Raw genomic sequence first — 20,714 nt, 5'->3', positions numbered from 1 at the left:
CTGTGTCCATTTCAGTTTACTTAATTTAAGCAATCAGTAACATCCAATTAAATCAATAATATATCAATTGATTGTGTATTTTCTACTGCATAGCAATGCTCGCCACCCAGGTCAACAAATACACACAAAAGTAATTACAGAGTGAAACCAGTCAATCATCACTTTTCTGTGCTTTTATTCTGAAAATACCCAATTCTGAAGTTTAATAATAGTACATTAATCGGCTACTTTTCAATACTTAAAAAATCAAACATTTCTTTGTTTCTGCTTCTAAAATGTGGGAAGTAAATTCAATACCTTTGGCTTTGCCTGGTCTTTTATTTGTCCTCCAAACTCCTCTAAAGAATAACAACCTGTTTATGATCTTATTATCTCGTGTGTCCCACTGTCAGGCAAATTATGTTATTGAAAATCATTCAAATTAACGTCTGATTGGATTTGGTCATTAAGATATAAGCCCATATTGATAACCCATCTCATAATTCATCTTTAACATCTAATGAGGAAGATTAATTAATTTAACCATGAATAGGTGATGGTCCTATGAGATTTTTCTCCCGCTGTTATGTGGCAATGAAGTGGAAATCTGCCACCAAAATAGCATCACAAATATAAAGAAAAACAACTGTGAGGAGGCAGCCTGGGTGTTTAAATGACAAACAACAGCCTGCCAGAGCTCTGAAAGAGATTTTAGGGAATAACAGAAGCAACAATCTGTCGACCACCTCGCCTCTGAAGACAGGCGGTGGTTTCATTCCCTGACACTCTCAGCCTGAAGATAAAGCACCTGTTCAACATCAGTGAGACATGTGATGTAAAGCATGCACTGCTTTCCACCTTAAATAATTCCCCTGTGCGCATCCTCCTCTCGATGTGCCTCTCAAACACACTGGAGGCAGCCAACAGGTCTATGTTTGAGACATCACAAGCAAATGTGTGAGTGGAGGAATGAGGGGGATATAATTAGGTTATGGTGGGTACCGAGGCAGAAGGAGACAGGAGGGAGAGAGATGAACATTTCAGGGAGATCATTAGCTGTACTGACATGCATAGAAGATGTTATTTAATATTTAATTTCTCACCATATGAGGAGATCTACATGTGATGGGAATCCTTCACATATTCTTACAGTAGTTCAAGAAAATGTGACTTTTTAGATTCAAAAAATTTAAATAACATAATTTTTCTCATAAATTAGCTAAATATTGCTTATTAGGGTCAGCCTAAAGAACACAATGACTTTCATTGAATCAAGTTTAACATTTCCTTGACTTGGCATTTAGATGTAAACACTGACGTAAAATTTAATTGCCAGCATTTGAAAATCTTAAACCATGAAGCTAAATGAAAGGCCAGCCTTGAATTAATTCTCTGACACAAGGAACCTTCTGTACCCTGCATATATTACCAGGGTCCTTACTAATTTAGGCGATCCAAACCTTAAACACATAACTTCAGTTGAAATAAAAGATAGCTTTTTTTTTCTTCCAATCGAATAAACGTGCCTTTATCTTTTTTTCACATGCAGGAAGTTGTTAATTTTAATTTGAAATAAAATTACAATCTAGTTCTACTTTAAGTTTTCGCGCTTAATCAAAAGACATTTAGTGCTATCTCGTTGTTAGCATTAATTGTAAAGATAAAACACACTTGGCACAAGAAGTGAGCATTTTAAATTGTTTTACTCACATCAATGAAGATCGACATTCCCTTTTTGAGCTCAATTTGAGAGCTGGGCTCCTCAGACACAGACTGAACCTCCTCTGAACAATCCATCATTCAAAACGTAGCTTCAGCTTCAAAGTGCAGAGGAATGTGTCCGAGCAAACCTCTTATCTGATCAAAGACACTAGTCAGGCAGCGACTCCCGTCCAGCTGTCAAGTCAACAGGAGTAAAACCAATGACTTCCGGTTTCACAATTCAACCGTTCATGGCTGTTTCGTAGAGTACGATCATAAACAAATGCTTTATGTTTTTCTTTCATTCTTGTTCAGCCCTGTTTTTGTGCTTCAATGTTATTTCGCTTGTTCTTGGCCGAGTTTTTGCTTCTGGAAGACATACTTGGCACTTTTCTGACGCGATATGCTTTTATTTTGAAAAAGAAAAATCACTACATTTCCTGCCAGGTCTTATGTAAATGTTTTCACACTGGTACTCGCATCAGATGCTGGGATTTGGCCAAACCTGTAGCGCATCTTCGCTGTGAAGCGAAGTGTCACAGATGTAATTGTACCATTTCATTCTGTGTTGCAGATTAGCACCGTGCTACATGGGCTAATTACCCTCCATTGATAGTTCACTGAAAAAGCCGAAGGTAGCGCTGTAATCAATTAACATAAACATGCACTGTAGTCAAAGAGCAGCACAAATAGACTAATGCCTAGACAGGAATGTTTTTAATTGATTTTGTATATTGATTAACTTTCTCTTTAAAGATCATTTGAGCTACAATTAATCCTTTTTTCATAGTAGTCTTTGACATACCCCTGGTTGTCTTAAAAAATGTGCATTAATAGGTCATTTGAGCTGACAATACTGGTTAGAATTTATACACTTTGTTGTCATAGCATCATAACGTCATAGTAAATTTAATTAATCATATATTTGAAAGTATACTAAGAGAAAATAAATTTGTCTATATGCAAATTAATCAATAAACAATGCTTTTGTGAGAAACTCTATATACAAAAACATGTAGCTTTACATATGAGACAGCTTCAAATTTATGGCATATTAATAATAAGGTATGCTTTCTTAACCCAGAAGTTTGAAATATTTCCCACATCATTACAGAGTAATCCTATTTTCGTTGTGTACTTGGCTTGGTTGTAAAACTGTGTAACAGCTCTATCTAGTGGAGTGTTTTAACAGCACAGCAGTCAAAGCTACCATATTAACAAACTAGCAATTAAAGGTGGGAAGCCTTTGATGTTATCTGAATCAATGTTTTTAACTATGTTTGACTTAAGTCAAAAAGCCCTTCTTTGTTGTGAAATTAGATGCCATACATACGTTAATGAAGTAGCTCAAAATCACCTCACAGTCCACAGCTGGGGGAACCAGGCGACAGGCTGTGGTAGATGCATGAATGCACTCATTGTCTGCTTCACTCGCCTCATTATGAATTTATGGAAAGCATGCCAAGCAGGAGATTCCCTTCAGGCTATTATATTATACTGTAAGCTCCCATAAATACAGGAGAATGAAGGAGAGTAGTAACTCTGAAATCATACATACTCTTAGCTATTAAAAATCTTTTTATCCTAAAAAGAGAAACTTACTTTTCATGCTACTTTACATTCTGACTTTTTTTTTTTTTTTGGCAGCTGGTTTTCCAGATTGCTATTTGACATAAATACACGAGAAGCCTATGAATTATAATGACACCAAACAACCCAACAGTCGCCAACATAAAGCAGTTAAAATAAGCTTCACCTCAACCACCAACAAACTTTAATGCTGGTAACATGTTCTGCATAATGTGTATTTTTGGTAGCACATATTAAATACGCTTTTTATTAAAGTTTTGTACTTATACTTATATCTAAGATTTCAAATGAAATACTTTTACTATAAAGGGAATATTTGGACAATCTGTTTTATGTGTGTTAATACCATTTAGTTGTAGGCCAACATATAGTTGTAAACATTTTATGTAACTTAATATTAGCTGCTTAAGTAATAAAATACTCAATTTCATCATTCACATTTTGTTATCTATCATGTTTAGTTTATTTTGAAACATATGATCGACTAATAACATAAAAACCAACAGCAGAAAAACATCATTAGAGCTTTACTACTGCAAGCTACATGAAAATCAATGTTAATGACTTTGATATGAAGTGTAGTTGCATATTGTATTGATGTTTTACACATGAGTAAAAGGTCTAACTACATCATCCACTGCTTCCTAATGTATTAACTGTATGCCAGTCTGGAGAGCTGTAAAGATAGTGGTTGAATTGATTGTCCCATTTATTTAAGTATTCAAAATAGAGGTAAAACATAAAATATATTAGTGGATTCATTTACACATGATGACATGTCTGTAGTAAGTCATTCTGCTTATGTGGCAACACAGCAGCTGACAGAAGAAGCAGTTAAAGTTAATTGATCCAAAACAAACATAATTTGTACTGAAACCCCGCGGAAATCTCGCGGTGACGAACAGGGCGATTTGATTGGATGAGAACGTCTAAGGGGTTGGTCACGTGTTCGCGGGTTACTTGGCATTCTGGGACACAAACAGTGGTCGGTATGAATAGCTTTAACAGCGACAGCAGCAGCAGCTTCCACTGTGGAAGGAGGGCGAAGAGAGAAACAACAACACCCTGCTAACAGAGAAGGACCAAATAGGTTTTTCATTTCCTCCCTGTTTGTCGCGCCTGTATCCGGGAGAAGCGGACGAGGAGGCCAGCCACGGCGGTTTAGTCTCTGAAATGCAGCGTCGGACTTTCTACACGCAGAGAGTAATTTAGCTTACGACAGGAGTGAGTTAGCCTTGCAGTGATTTATGCTAACTAGGGGGCTACCGTTAGCTGGATGGCGATGCTGGTGGAGTCATGAAAAGTTGACGTTTTTGCGCCACTTCGGTTCCTGTCATCTCAGTCTAAAGCAGCGTTGGGTTGTTTTGTCACTGTTTTATCTGTCCTGACAGCTCCCTCCATCCTGTGACTCTACATTGTCCTGACCTGAGGGGGGACAACTCTGAATATGGCGAGTGCTTCAGACAGAGACTACAAACCTGGCTCTTTTAAGTCATTGGACTGGCGATGTGACCAGCTGGTGTACCCAAGATAAACTTTGCTAGATTGGACTTTTTATGTAATGGCCAAGAAGAGTGACGGATTTTATCTTTGTCTCACCACATAGTTACATGGCAATGGGCTATCACTGCTGCAGCCATCCTCCTAAAGTTCATAGATACTTGCCTTTGTTGAATCTCAACAAATAGATATTGCTGGACATGGACTTGCGCTGGATTTAAAGCCTGTCTGGAAATCTCACACATCACAGCTGTCTCCAGGTCAGACAGTTCACCTGAGCCCTGCTGCTGGTCCCCAGAGCTTACCTGAGGGCCAACATGTCAATGTCAGGGTCCACGACTGTGCAGATTTTCACCAAGCTTGTCAAGCATGCTGTGGGAAAGGCACAGATTCAAGTGAACCGCTGGCTGCAGAGGACTGCCACAGAGGAGTGTGACAAAATCGATATCCTAATATGCAGCGCCTTCGATGAGACAGGGACTGGCATAGGGAAGTCAGATGGGGACCCTGAGGTCGTCAGTGCCGCAGGGGGAACAACCTTCAGCAACAGCGGAGAGTTCAGGCACCCATGCTGTATCACCACCTTCTGCTTCAAGAGCGCCCTGCTGGCATGCATCCTGACTGCTGTGTGCTTCTCCTCGGTCGCCCTGGTGCGACAGTACCTCAAGGACCTGCTTATCTGGGTGGAGAGCTTGGACAGCTTCGTGGGAGCCATGCTGTTTATAGTTGGTTTGATTATCGTGTCATTCCCATGTGGATGGGGATATATTGTTCTTAATGTGGCAGCTGGCTACCTCTACGGCTTCGTGCTGGGAATGGGACTAGTTATGGTGGGAGTTTTAATAGGGACCTTTGTGGCACACCTGGTGTGCAAACGACTATTGACTGACTGGGTGCTGAACAAAGTTGGGAACAGCGAACAGCTCAGTGCTGTCATACGAGTGGTGGAGGGAGGAAGTGGACTCAAAGTTGTGGCCTTAGCGAGACTCACCCCCATACCTTTTGGGCTCCAAAATGCAGTTTTCTCGGTGAGTATGAAAACACTATTTAGAAGGACATCAAACAGACATTTAATGTCGATTGTAAACTCATATGGGTTGAAGAAGAAAAGTCACATCAGTAGACGAGCACACAAGTTAGGGGCAAAGATCATTAACCTCCTGGAGGACGGTTCAACAAATCACTAGAAGTGAATGAGAATTTAACCTCTGACCTTTTTTGATTTTTAGAAGGAAATGATTTTCTTATGCTTGGCCAACCTACCACACTGGGGAAATCGCATCCGCGCTGGACGTAATAGTTGACCTGTTACATCACTGTTAAAGGCAGTACAAAGTGTAAAAGCAAGTGGGGAGTCCTTAGAGAACGGAAGCACATTCCTCTGTAGATGGAGGGAGTGTTGCTCTGAAATGCACTTTATTGTAGCCAGAAGGCATCAATTATTTTATAGATTTGATCAATTTCAAATGGTTAGGTTTTGGTTTTTATATTTAGAGCTATATTTTATTCTGAATTCTGCACATTTTTTAATAGTTTTTTCCTGTAAGGTAAATCTGGATTCACTCGTCAAGGCAACAAACACCATCTGACCTACATTACACAACTAAGCAGTATCAGGATGTCGCTTTCAGCCGCACTCCCACACTTAACCTGAGGCCCTTGACCTTCAGGCATCCCATGAATAATTTATACTCACTGATTACCCTTCCCAGTCAACTCATTGATACCTCCAAATGTTAAAAGGCCTGAGGGATGTGTTACTGTGTTGTTGGAAATCAGCTGGGAGTTCATGCAACATGAGAGATTCTATGCTGGTTGTAATTGAAAGAGAAAAGCGGAATAAAGACCTGAGGGATCCCATTAAGGCATAGATTCCTACAGGCTAGAACATACTGCTGCAGAAAAGCTCTCATGACTGTCTCCAGTTGCACCAGATTATATAGTATCTCTTACATTTAGCTGGTATTGCCTCATTGTTACCACATTTTCAGATTTATTTCATGCTAACATTAGCATGCCTCAAAATGCTGAAATAAAGAGGCTGCAAAAAAGTTACATATTTGTGACTTCATTGTACTGGAGTAGCGCCGACCGCAAACAGCGTTTCGTCTCCGCTTGAACTGTGGTTTCCTGTTTGTATCCTCTCTACATAATCGAGCTTCTGCAGAGTTACAGTGGTTTAATTTGCACCACATCACACATGAAGTTCTGACTGGGAGGAAACGTTTAGAGTCGGTGTGCAGGCGTTAATAGTTTCATAAATACCTATTTGAATAAGCAAATCTTTCATTCTTTATATTATGCTGGTCAAATTGACTCTTACACAAACATAGCTTTTAGATTAACTCTAATAAAACATCATTGAAATGTGCGACGAGGTCAGAAAAAAGGACCCAGTTCAGTTGACTCTGGTTAAATTGAAGTTTAGCCTACAAACACAGGATCTCATTTCACGAGCATTTCCACACCAGAAAGCAGCAGGATTAACATTTCCATCCCTCCTAACTGAAGCTGCTTTGAATACTGCACTCGCTGTGTTTATGGAAACATAACTGACAAGAAGAGATCAAAATAGTGTTGTAGGGGGGGGGGGGGGAACAGTAGCAAGAGGTGGGTGCAAAGTGGGGAGCTGCAGAGGCATTTATAGCTTAGAGCATGAAGGAGTTGATGCTCGGGCCTGAGGCAGGAATAAGGAAAATGACGTAAGTGAGTTTCACAAGCGCTGTAATTGCACGCTGCAAAAACAGTAAGTTTTCTGCGGCGATAGATTTATTTGTCTGCTGTATGGAGATTTGGTTATTTGGCTTTGACACTTCTATATACACACTCGTAATTACCCGACAATAAACACACACTTAAACACGCTCATTAAAATACTCTCACTGTGTCAGAGAATTTTATTGAATGCTGTGATGATTTGTCTATTCCAATTAACACACACAGGACTGCGTAATATTAGAAACCTTGTCCAAAATGATGTAACGCACATCAACGGTAGATCTACGGTTGAGTGGACACACAGAAGTTCAGAAGTACAATGTTCCACTTGTGTATAGATAGGAGTAGGTTACTCATCATTAATGACTAAGTTAAAAAGCAACACAATCATTTGCCAACATGGAGGTGAGATCATCCCAGGAATCAGCTGAGTGTAGCTACAACAAGCGCTGCCTTAGCAACATTCACGCTGCCCTTGTCGATGACTTATCGGTTGTTATTTGAGAGGCATCTCAAATTCAAAATCTCAGGCCGGGACACCAGAGCTGAACAGTGAGGCAGGGATTTTCAGACGTGATGTGTTAAGCTGCTCATTAAAGCAGAGATGATTTATTTGTTATTTGCTAAGTTAATAAATTAAACGGCTCTATGTCGGCTTTAAATTGAAGGTTTAAGAAACTTGTTATTTCAGGCTGTTGGTCAAAACTAAGAAAAATGCTTCAAATTGACACAATTCCTCTGTATTGCTCCCCACACTGTGCTGAGCTGTCTACCTGTAAAAATACTTCCTCTTTGAACAGGATTTACAGAACTAGCAGATGGTCTCTTTTTGCCTGACTGGCTTAAATGGCTTCTGTCCTGTTTGTCGTTGTTTCATACTTTCCGCTTCATGGCTGGGACACAGCGCTGCGTCCAAAGGTTGAGCCGTCCCACTCATGCCAGGATCGAGCTTTAACAGTAGTTACAACATCGCACTTACTGTTCCCGTGTGCAGAGGTGAAAACGAGGTGTCAAAGTCAAAGGGACAGACAGTTTACACGGTGTTGTCATGCCGTCACTGGCATCGCTGCAGCCCCAGTCCGCAGCCCGATTGCAAGGGTCGAATTAAACGGCTGGATAATTGACAGCCTCGTGAAGCACTGTTTTTAAGTTTGCTGTGGGTCATTGTCTACAGAGGAAAGCAAACAAAACACTTTGTGAAAAAAAGGACGCCGGCTTTGAAGCAGCTCCAACACAAGTGCTACAGAAGTGGGTCACATGTGCTTGTCTGCCAGGTTGCGTTTGTCATATTCCTGCCGGTTAGTTTCAACTCCTGACAGCTGTTTGTCTTTGAAAATGCAGCTCGTTTGTGTTTGACTCATTGTCATGCTGTTGAGACTGTTGCCTTTGGCATATTTTTTTAATGGTGTACGCAAACATATCAAATACGCTTTTGTTTCATTTGTACTAATACGCCTGCATTAGGAGCAAAGGTATTAGGGATAGACCGATTATCGGCGCTGATATTTGGCATTTTTGACGCATATCGGCATCGGCCAATAAGAGATCAATTTAAAACTGGGTTATTTTGGCTCTGATGCATATGCTTAAAGGCATTTAAAAAAAGTTAAGTGTTGGACTTACTCAAAATTTTGACGCCAATATTTTCACGTTTACTGCAAATGAATATCGGCCTCAAATATCGGTTATCGGCCTCCTTGACTACTAATAATCGGTATCGGTATCGGCCCTGAAAAAACATATCGGTCTATCTCTAAAAGGTATTGCTGCTTTGAGCTCAGTCGGTTGGCTAATTTTTGCTTCGACATTCGGATATCAAACTCTTGATATCAGCACCTGTTTTATTGGGATTTGTATTTGTATTGAGCCGCTGCATCTTAATTGAAACTAAACGAACAAGTCTTAATCTTTGTTGTTTAAATAAAAATAAAACAACAAAGTTAAAGGGGTTGCTTAATGTAATGATCCCACATTTGTGGCTCCTCCAGCCTTACGAAGCTTTATTGTGAATTTCAGCACGTTGTTTAGCTGTCCGGCCTGTAGGGCTGAGTGATAAAAGGATCTCGATAGTAGAATGCGATACAATTTATGTTGATAACTATGATAAACTTTGGATATTTTTACTCAATGCGAATATGTCAAACAATCTATCAGACAGATAGATCAGTAGAAATCTTTGGCCAAACATCGGCCAGTTAGTTAAAGATAAAATGGAATGACGGGAACCGAGCGGCACTGAAGACGCAAAGTGGACGTGTTTTACAACATTCATTATCATATTAATCTTTACTTAACATACAACAATAACGTACAGCCTTAAAAATGTGATCGGCAACTTCATAACATGACTGTTAGATACTTGATTTTGATGCTTAATTCCCGCATCCCTAGCAACGGTCTGTTATCGAGAAATAACAGACCGTTGCTAGGGATGCGGGATTTACAAAACTGAAGACACATGAAGTTAACATTAAACAGAACACAGTACAGGGTGCGGCGGTGTTTAAAGACGGTGAATGGAAAAAAAAATGTCAACAGACTCTGAGAGTGACGAGACAGAAAACCTCAGTCAGGTGCTGCGAGTGTCATACGTCACAATCAGTGGAAATGTTTCCATTTTAACGGGAGTAAAAAAAGCTAGCTTAGCTCATTTTAAGAAGGCTACAGAGTCAACCGTTGCTATGGACGCAGCTCTCACTATGAGTGTAACAGACTATTTTTAAACAGAAAAACAGTTAATTTTTGAATTAATAAAGTAATTTCCAAATCAATATATTATGTCAAATTATTGATAATGCTCACCCTGCCTGGGATCCATTCTGCGATAACAACTAATAAACCCTCCAGTTTCTTTTAGCCTTATATATTATTAGGATACTCCTCAATGATCATACTTTTTGCAGTATCGCGCAGCCTTACCGGCCTGCCACCTGACAGTTTTAGCTCACTCTCGCTCTTCACGTAGCGGCATTTGAAGCCAAAGCCTGCTTCTGTAGATGAGATATTTATTTAAGGTCAGAGGGAAAGGAGAAACTCAGGCTGTCATCTCCTGATGCTCAAATCTCAGTGTGAAACTTTCCTTTTCCATTTGGAGAAGTGAATGTCAGAGTGCAGCCTTCACCGGGGACTTTAGCCGGAAGCAGGCTAATAAGCTGAGCCTCTGAGTTCACCTGCATCTTCTGCCTCATTCTCACTTCCTGTCCCGGAGGGGGTTCAAACCCAGCCCCGCCTCTCACCGTACCCCTCGTTATTCATCTTACCTGGAGTCTCACCATTACTCCTCGCTGATATTGTATCTTTATGATCTTACTCTCCACAATAAAAGGTGAAGCTAACAGTGGGTGGGAGCTTCTCGGCTCGCGGTGGAGTTATGTGTTGTCTGCTCTGCCCTTGGTAAGCACTTTTTGCGGACGAGGCTACATTTCACAGCGCCCCCCGCTTCTTTCTTTCCGCTGAAGTCGATGGTGCTACATTATAAGCGGGTAACCTGAAACGGCTCAAAGACTGCAGCCGTTAGCAAAACAGTGGGACAGCTCGGGGAAAATGTATGTGTATGCCTTTCAGATGAAGAAGCCGTATTCAGATGTGCACATTTATTACAGCATGCTAACCTTTAACTGAGCTTGCTGGCCTGCCTCCATCCCCTCTGCTGTCATAATGAGCTGATGAAGCAGTTGTGGTATTCACTGGGTGATAAAAACAGACAAGCATGTTTGTGCAGCCACTTATTGCGCACTGTCTTTCTCCTGGTTACAAAGGGTAAACCCTGGGCATGTCCAGATAAGAGAGCAGTCCTGAAACGTACTATGCAGTCAAGTTACCCCACTTCTTTTTTTGTTTACGAGCACAAGCTCAGACCTGCACTGCTGCTGCTCTGAATAAATCAGGTCAAGCCTAGGATGGGCTGTTTTTCACTTGAATTTGCAGATCATCTTGATAACCAGGCCTGCAGAAGCGAGTAGGAGGTTCAGTGGGAATTCTCTGCGCGGTTTTAAAAATACCAGCGAGTAGCCCCTTCCTTTCTCTGGTCGTGCATTAGACAGCTGCATGCACTAGATGCCTGGGCGGGGAGGGACTTCAGAGGACATGTGCTTCACAACTCGGGGATGAGGGCCGAGAGAAAGATGCTCCTGTTTTTTCTTCCTATGCAGCTCTCCCCGGCTCGCATGTCATGTCTCAGAGATCAGCTGAAGGCGTTTCGACCATGTTGACACATAGTGTGGACGCATCAGCGCTAATCTTTCAGGGAGAACGGCCTGCTTCATGATACATACTGATCTAAGCGGCTCAATAGCAACATTAGCTTGATTAAGCATTGTGCTAAGAAATGTAACTCTTATCAGTGTGATATCAGAGGAGGGTTTATGACACATGACTGCGAGGAAACAGTTTGGCTGGAGCTAACAGAAATGTTTAGCAACCCTGATAAGGCGCCGTCTTGCTGCAACATGCCACGGCCAACGACGCACCACTATCAGAGTGCAGTCACAGTGCACACAGCGCCAAGGTCACATCCACCCCGGCACTAACACACATCCACTTATGTCATCATTTAATCAAAGGATCAAGGGTGACAGCGACGCAGACGCTTATTTATATTTAGTGGTTGTAATGAGATATGAAATGAGACTCTTAGATGGACATCTGATGGCATGTTGTACTTCTGTTGTAATCTTTTTACCCACCGAACCATGATGATGCAGATTTTGAAGAAGAGGAAATTTGCTTCAGTTTTTCTAAAAGTATTCAGATCTTAAATTAAGTGCCAGTACAACAATGTTGAAGCACTCTATTACAAGTACAAGTCCTGCATTTTGTATCATCGGCAAAATACATTTAAATGATCAAACTTAAAATATTCATTCTGCAGTTCCCTCGACCAGCAGGCTGTGATCGTTACATAATAGATTGTTATTAGTGATGCATTCATGCGAAAGAAGCATGTCACTGTTGGAACTGCTTTGAACTACTGTATGTTCTGCTGGTTAGTTAAGTCAGTTAAGAGAAGTGAATGTCAGAGTGCAGCCTTCACCGGGGACTTTAGCCGGAAGCAGGCTAATGAGCTGAGTCTCAGAGTTCACCTGCATCTTCTGCCTCATTCTCACTTCCTGCCACAGAGGTAGTTCAAACCCAGCCTCTCACCGTACCCCTTGTTATTCATCTTACCTGGAGTCTCACTATTACCTCACTGATATTACCCATCATGCTTGCCGCCTTGTGCTGACTGAGTAGTTTAAGTTGTTAAGTTTGCTATTTATGTTCCAAAATGCAAAGTGTTTTTAATGTTTCTGTTTAGAACATATGTTCTGCATGTGTTGGTAATTGTTATTTTTGTGCAGGTTTATAGTTTAACCATGAGTGAGGTGGCTGTTTCTTTTCTTGACTTCAGCTGTATTTTGTGGAAAAGATTGAGAGGTTGGCTCTCATGGTGTCAAAATTAAAATTGTGCCCTCTGCTTGTCAGCAGGTGTAATGGCTTTAACTCTCAGCACTGGCGAAGTTTAATGCATGAATATCAGAGCATATCTGAGGACAAATACGCTGATACCGATATATCTGTGAAGTGCCAATATCGGCCGATAAAATAGGTTGACCGGTCGGGCTCTAATTGTATCTTTATGCTCTTACTCTCCACAATAAAAGGTGAAGCTAACTGCGGGTCAGCTGGTTAAGTCTAACGGTTCCCAACCAAGGGGTCGGGTCACTCTGAAGGGTCAAAAGTTAATCTAAGTGGTCATGATATGATTAAGGGCCTGTGTCCACTAAGGGCGCTTTTGGTGCTGGCAGCACCTGTATTCTATACAAAACCAGTGTAGTTCAGTGTTCCAACAGTGTTCAGCATCCTAAGTGCAAAAACGCCCTCAGCAGCAGCTGAAAATAGTTTTGGAAGTTCGCCAAGTCAGTTATCTGTGTCTAGAGGAGATGCTAATCGTTTTGTTTTTTTCAAGGGTCCAATTTCCAGGTGTCGAGCTGCTGGATGCTCGGACACGATTCCTTTCCAATGTTTTTATATTTTCTCTGAAAAAGTTCCATTAAAAAAAGCAAATATTGGTATTTTGGACTTTTCTTTAATCTTAACTTTGTTGGTAAATACTTAATATTTCATTTTTATTGATGCATATTTTTTTCTTTAGTTTTATGTTAATTATTCATCTGAAAGATAGCTTAAGTTGTCTATTAAATGAAGGGTGGTATAGTGCACAATATTTGCTGCCATGATGTAGTGGAGTAACAGAATATGAAAATACTCAACTACTTAAATCAAGTACTTTTACAAACATAATTCTTTTAACAAAATGGGTACACAGACCCCAAATTAGTTACCAAAGTTGAGACCAAACTCATGCTCAGTCTGAAAATGGTCTGTTTCTCCATCTTTGCATTGGTTCCAGTTTTTGTTCAGCCGTTAATCTCGCTCTTCTTATTTGTTACAGAAGAAATTCAAGTAGCTTTAGTTTCAGGTATTGAATAACAAGTTCTTAAATATAAATTGTAGTTTGTGTAACTTCACATTGTTGTAAGATTAACCTAAATATATGTAACAAGGGAGGTGCAATGAATTGGATATCTCCAGCCAAACACATCATTTGATTCTGGTGAAACAATAATGGAGGAAGTGCTTTTCAGAGGATTCATGTTCATATTTGTCTTATGTTAATGTTTTTTGTGTCCTGAAATGATGTTTGTGTTTTTTTCCTTTAAAGATCACTGACGTGTCCTTGCCAAACTACCTGGTGGCCTCCTCTGTGGGACTGTTGCCCACTCAGCTTCTCAACTCTTACCTGGGCACCACGCTCCGCACCATGGAGGACGTCATCGCTGAGCAGAGCGTCAGCGGCTACTTTGTGTTCAGCCTGCAGGTGAGCTGTTACATGTTTACATGTCCTGCACTATTCCTGGAGTTCATGTTATGTAAAAGTTTAGTAGCATTTCATGGTTTGAATGTTTCTGTTGTTCTTTTAAAGATGGACTGGTGGACTATTGACATTATCTATTCCACCAGACTGCTGAGATTGCAGCAGGAAAAACTTGCTTTTTTGTCACTGCCCTTTTAAAGAGCAGCTGCAGTGTTTCTGAAAAGGAGATGACCAGCTCTGGTCAACATCATCAGTCTTCAGTGACATGTTTGTTTGGCAGTTTTCCATTCCCTACATTTAAATCCTGTCAAACATTATCCTAGTGCAAAGAATCCTCATCTGTTCCTTCCTCAGCTCTTAAGTTACGTAATCATCCACGTACGAACATTAAGCCTCGTGTAGAGAATCGAAAAGTTCCCACAGTTCTGCTCGGCTCACCCAAACGTCGCCTAAAGCTGTCAACACTTCTCCAACACCTGTTCAGCATTTAATCTCCCAGTTGCTCAGGGAGGGGAGAAGTCAGAGGTCAAGGGTCAGTTTAAGATTAAGTAGGTGTCCATGTTTCATGCAGAAGGTGAGCTGCTGCTCCAAATTGTCATCTGGCCTTAATCATAATGAAGTCTTTTTTTAAACACAGGCTGTGGGAGTGAAGAAGGGAAGAGTTCAGTTTTCTCTTACTGTTGTGTAACAAGCAGGGAAAAAACGCTGACTGAAACATTCACGTCCTGACACATAATACACGCATACTGTATAAAAAGATGGACGACATGACAGCTCCCTAAAAGTGAAGAAGCCAAAGCATTTCGAGCGTCCCCTGCTGACTGGCTGCAGTATAGGTCATAAAGCCCGCCTCCTCCATGTTAACAGATGGGACATGAGTCAAACTATAAAATCAAAATACACGCCAAAAACGTTTTTCTCAAACATGGTTTCTGTCATTATAGTTATTTCTTATCATGCTGATTTACGTCCAAGTGTTTCACTTTTTGTTTATTTTTAATTAGTTATTTGATGCTGTCAAAATGATGATTGACAGCTCTGTTGACAAATACGGCTCCTGTAGCCGATCTGGTCCTGATTAGCAGAGTAGAGGAGGAACGGCGAGAGGAGACGTAACTAAAACAATCACTACAGTCATTGAAGTTTACATATCTGTGAAGGTCTTCTTCAGACCAGCACAGAGAAGCTGTTAAATACGCCGACGTGCGGGATCTTTTGTTGTTTTTTGTTGTTGTTGTTGTTTCTCTTGTCCTCTTGCTCTCCTTACACTCGGGTACAATGCAGGCAGACACCATGATGCTCTGTTTTGTTTGTGTTTTGTTCTGGTCCAAAGAACGAACAAAACAGACAGGTAGACTTTTCCTGCAGACCGAGAACTTGCCTATGTAACCACGCCCTCGCTGGGCCGTTCTTTCAGAGGGAGGGGCGCAATGCACGCTGGGTGTTGAAGGAATGTAGGATGGGGCGAAAACCACGAGCTGTTTGTACAACTTTCTCCACAGCTGTGGCGCCAATTTCAAATATTATTGCTTCTATCGATTACAGAGAACACCAGCTTTGACTGACAGTGGGGACAGTGTTTTGGTTAGCGGTGTGGCTACGGCGGCTCCACCCGCTGATCTCTACTGCGCAACTCTGGCTCCAAATGACGTCGACATCGCAAGATGGCGGTGCTTGTCACAGGGGCTATTTTGGCTTCAATTTTGTACAATGAGACTCAATAGAGACACGACGTCCATCTTTATATACAGTCATTGATAATACTGCGTGAAGGTTTTTTTTTTTTTTACAGAATAAACAATGAGATTTAAATATTTAGCTTTAGAGGTGTGATGAGCGGATTTTGTTCCCTTTGGACAGAGCCAGGCTAGCTGTTTCCCCCTGTTACCCTTCTTAATGCTAAGCTAAGCTAAGTGGGTTCAGGCTGTAGCTTCATATTTGCTGCACAGATCAGATTGGGTTATCAATCTTCTCATCTAAGTCCGGGCAAGAAACAGGAAGTCTGTTTCTCAAGATGCATACAGTGTGACAGAATGTGTATCACTTTTGGCAGATACCCTCAGAACTAGTTTCTGAGCTCCATTCAGGCAGTTTGTTAATAATTTTCTAGCTGCTTAGTCACAACAGACTGAGTCAGAGTGTGACTGTGCTGAACACTGTGGTTATTTCTGACAAGACACGAGTTTTCGCTTGTTGTACTGCACTGCAGTGGAGGCGTATCAGATTATTTTTGTCCCACTTCCTTGTAAGTAATGTTAGACACACCACGACTCAACAAACATGAAGTAACTCCCTCCTCTGTCCTCTGCAGATCATCATCAGCATCGGCCTGATGTTCTACGTCGTGCACCGCGCTCAGGTAGAGCTCAACGCAGCCATCGCCGCCTGCCAGATGGAGCTGAAGTCGTCGCACATGAACGGCTCCTCCACCAATCACAGCGGCTTCACGTACTGCAGCAAGAGGGCGACAGCGGGCGGGGGAAACTGCATCAACGTGGTGTGACGAGGCAGTGTGACATGTTCGCCAACTTGTTAAAACTTTGCCGTTAAAGGGAACCACAATAGATGATGCCTGGATCATGCTGGTGGTGTTGGGTTTTCAACATCATACTCGGTCGGTACGATGTTTCCGAAGTTTGGGACCACGCACCTCTTGAAGAAGCGTGCTGATGGGAAAAGTTTCGCGGTACATCAACTTGGGAGTCTTTTTTTTTAGTTTTTTAAGATTATTTTCCTTAAAGTACTTCTTAACATGAACTCTGTTACAGGAGATGTCAATGATATGTAGAGATATCAGCGGAGGCAGAGTGAGCGAGTCGTTAAAACTCTAGCTAGGCATTAACCGCCTGCTAACACTATGAATGTGCAATCTGGAGCTTTTCTAGAGAACCAAGGAATCACATTTCCATTTCAGTGTCAAAGAATGCCAGCCTATGCACCTTTCTTCCACAATACATTTCTTCTTTTAAGATTTTTTAAGATCTGTCTGCATCCAGTGCTAATCCTCTGCATTAATAATAAGGGCATTATTAGTGTTTTTTAAAGATTTGGCTCTTTGGTTCATTTGTGTTTAAGTGTCTTATTTTAGGACTACACAGAGAGAGAGAGAGAGGGGAAGCTCTCACTGAGCACGACCGTCCTCTCCGACGGCGTGATCAGCTGAATCGGCCGTGTCTGCCCGGAGTTCATTTTAGCGCTTCTGCAGTTTTGATAAGAGCAGCTGGAGAGGAGAGCAGATTTCACAGCAGGAAACTCAGGAACGTTTCTGCCAGGAAAGTTGCAGCGTGATCAGCTCCATGCTGCAGGAAGATTCCCACACCGAACTGAAACGGAGATGTCAGGCTTTCCTGTAAATGTTTCTAATTCATTTTATTTTATTATTTGGCCGTGAGATTATCCGTTAGGATTATTACATAGTTTGTGCTTAAGGTCGTAGTTTTGACAATTCTGTGCAATATGAACGGTGACTAAATGGCATGAATGTCATATTTCAGTGCTGAAACCAAACTAATCAGAAATGCATTCAGAATAACACAACCTGTGTTTATTTAAGGTTTAACTTACATAATAGACGAGATAAAGAGGCTGTTATTTTTTATGTGCCATAATTTGATAAAGCTTATCAGACGCCATGACACTGGCCCCACCTGAGCGGAGGCTACATGTGACTTACGACTGACTTATTTTACTACTTATTGTTTTTAATTGTAGAAATGATCTGTGAACAAATCCTTCTCGTTTAAGCTCTTAATAATAGAACAACAAAGCTCTCCTACTATAGGTTCTTTTTGCACAGTCCACTACGACAGATTATTTTCATACAGATAGGACGGGCGTTTGGTTGGTCAGAGGTTGAAAGTGTTGTGTCTCAGAAGCCGACAATCAAACACAACACGGACACTAAGTGATGAATGTGATGATACTTTTATTTTTACATGAATTATTGTGATGCTGCTCCTCAGACTCTGTCTGATTGAGGATTAATAAGGGCTCCTTTATGAAATAACCATCTTTATGTCCCTGTTTTATTTCACTAAAGCCTGTTTTGTAATGCTGATAAAAAAAAACTTTTGTTATTAATGACATTTTCTTTTGTCTTAAAGCCAGATTAAAGAGGGGGTATTATGCTGTTTCACATTTTAAGACATATATATATATAATGTTACAATGTTGGATGTCCAGACTAAAAGTGGGTGAAGTTTCAAATCTGTAGGTTAAAGTATGTTGGCGTAATCCCCAGGCTTCTCAGCTCGGTCTGCGGGCTGCTGTGAACGCCAGGTTTCACAGTTTTTTGTACACACTGCACTTTGTGATGTCACAAGTATGGATGCACGATATTATCGGCACGTTATCGGTATCGGCCGATATTGGCTTAAAAATGAACTATCGGATATCGGCCAACACGCTGATATCCGACGATATAATTATGGAAATAATGGGCTGCTGCATACTTGATTAAATGCCCGACCTTGGCGCAATGTCCCCGCCGCGAAGAAGACCTGCGCGGCGCAGCGTGATGGCGTCACGTGTGTCTACCTGCAGCATGAGAGAGTTAGAAGTTAGACCCGTCACCCTGACCATTGTAACAAATGTGATAAGAGTATCACCATTATACTGTACGCTAATTCCAATACAGAAGAGAGTTGATGATCTCTGCAATTAGGTGTGCGTGAAAAAAATATCGGTATCGGTATCGGTAATCGGCTAAATGAGTTGTAAAATATCGGCATATCGGATATCGGCAAAAAATCCAATATCGTGCATCCCTAGTCACAAGGCGACGCCAATCAGAAGAACGCAGGCTTGTAGGGGTGGGGTTTCTTAAAGGGACAGAGCTGACTGAGCCGGTTTTTTTAACTGTAAATTATGCTAAGCTACGCCACAGGTATCACAGAGTGAAATATGAAGCTTGAAATTAGCACAATACCCCCCCTTTAAGTGTTCGCCCAAACACATTCCATGCTGTAGAGTTATTTTCATGCTAAGTGTTGGTTGAATGGGCCCCTTCCTGTCTGAATTTAGCAATAATGTTTGAAAGCAAAAAGAATATAAGTCCTACCATTAAGATCTTTAGCCCTGTTAAAGATCTGCCTGTAAACATTTGATTTTCTTTTTAAAGTGAACAAAAACTGCATTTGTCGATCCACGTTCCCTTGTGAGGTTGAGTATCAGTATTCCCAGGTTTGTGTTAGTGTTAAACCTGCCTGTTACCTCCCGCTGCCTCTGACGGAGTATTTCTGCGCTGCCAATGATGTGGAAGAGACGCGTGAACGTCTGCGATCAGGACGGCTTTGTTGCACTTTTTTTGGAGAGTCACGACACCTGCTGATCGCCTCAATCCTGTCTCATAATATCTTTCGAATCCAAACAACACATTTATAGATGTGTATCTGCTCACCTTCTCACTTTTTAAAGGTGTTAAAAAGAGTTCTCAGCAGTGACCCTCCAAACAAAGTGCGACTCCGTGAAGCTGTTCTGTCCAGATGTGGGAAAATAACTGGATTAAACATGTTTAATGCAAAAATCACACATGAAACTGGATCAACCACCGCCAACACGTCCGAGTATTTTAGTCTCGCTGGGATTTAAAAACTTGACATTGTGGAAAAATCTGCAGTTTTCACAGTAAAGGCTTTGGTTCTTCCTTCGGTGGGCTCTACTTAACTTAGATATAGTTATGCAACAACTGATTCCTAAGGGAAGTATATTTCATAGACACACACACAAGACCTGAGTCTGGGGTGTGTTGCAGAGGACAGTGTGACACCTTTAACTTAAAGGGTCAGCTTAAGGGTCTCGTTTGGTGCTATGAAATGCAATACTTCCCATCTGTATCAAGTGCATTACACATATGCTGTATTTTGTAATACAGAGAATTTTACAGTGTATAAATATGGATATTTATCGCTGTACGATGCTTGTTCAGTGTTATTTATGAGAGAGAAATAAAACCTGTCCGACTTTGTTAAAAAAACAAGTTTGCTCAGTTACTTTTTTACACTCTTACATCTGAATTTTATTCGCCTCTTATGAACACAACAATTAGTAATCGTTCTATCTATAGTATCTTTTATAAACTACAGTATGATTAAGTCATTCCTCTTTACACAAAGCCCCAGGAATAACGTGACATCAATCCTGATCTGAAAGGAATTCTTCTGCATTTAGGAAGTATAAAATGTAGCATTACAACCTGTTAGCTTAGCACAAAGGTTATAAAAGGGAGTGTGAATTTAATTACGTTAAACAACAATTATATACACTGATCAGCCAAAAGATTATGACCACTGACATGTAAAGTGAAACACATTGATCATCTTGCTACAATGGCTCCTGTCAGTGGGTGGGACATGTTAGGCAGCAAGTTAAC

The 20,714-nt window shown here is 41.0% G+C and overlaps 2 protein-coding genes across 2 annotated transcripts in view; one reads left to right on the top strand and one right to left on the bottom strand.

The window, feature by feature from the left end:
- Window positions 1-1,797, bottom strand: part of necab1 (N-terminal EF-hand calcium binding protein 1) — a 39,724-nt gene extending 37,927 nt beyond the window's left edge. Inside the window, exon 1 of the mRNA XM_069681733.1 lies at window positions 1,690-1,797. Coding sequence (XP_069537834.1) covers window positions 1,690-1,779 — 90 coding nt within the window. The 5' untranslated portion in view covers window positions 1,780-1,797. The remainder of the gene's footprint in view (window positions 1-1,689) is intronic.
- Window positions 1,798-5,087: 3,290 nt separating this feature from the next.
- tmem64 (transmembrane protein 64) lies at window positions 5,088-20,299 on the top strand. Its single transcript, XM_069681403.1, has 3 exons — window positions 5,088-5,798; window positions 14,192-14,347; window positions 16,656-20,299. The coding sequence occupies exons 1-3, from the start codon at window positions 5,088-5,090 to the stop codon at window positions 16,845-16,847; spliced, it is 1,059 nt and encodes a 352-aa protein (XP_069537504.1). The 3' UTR covers window positions 16,848-20,299.
- The last annotated feature ends 415 nt before the right edge of the window (window positions 20,300-20,714 follow it).

The sequence above is a fragment of the Semicossyphus pulcher genome, unplaced genomic scaffold, assembly GCF_022749685.1.
Source record: "Semicossyphus pulcher isolate SPU_LCO1_2020_fin unplaced genomic scaffold, fSemPul1.0.p SCAF_5, whole genome shotgun sequence".
In the NCBI taxonomy this organism is placed as follows: Eukaryota; Metazoa; Chordata; class Actinopteri; order Labriformes; family Labridae; genus Semicossyphus; species Semicossyphus pulcher.
Note: the sequence above shows the minus strand (reverse complement) of the source record. Positions and strands in the feature narration are given on the sequence as shown.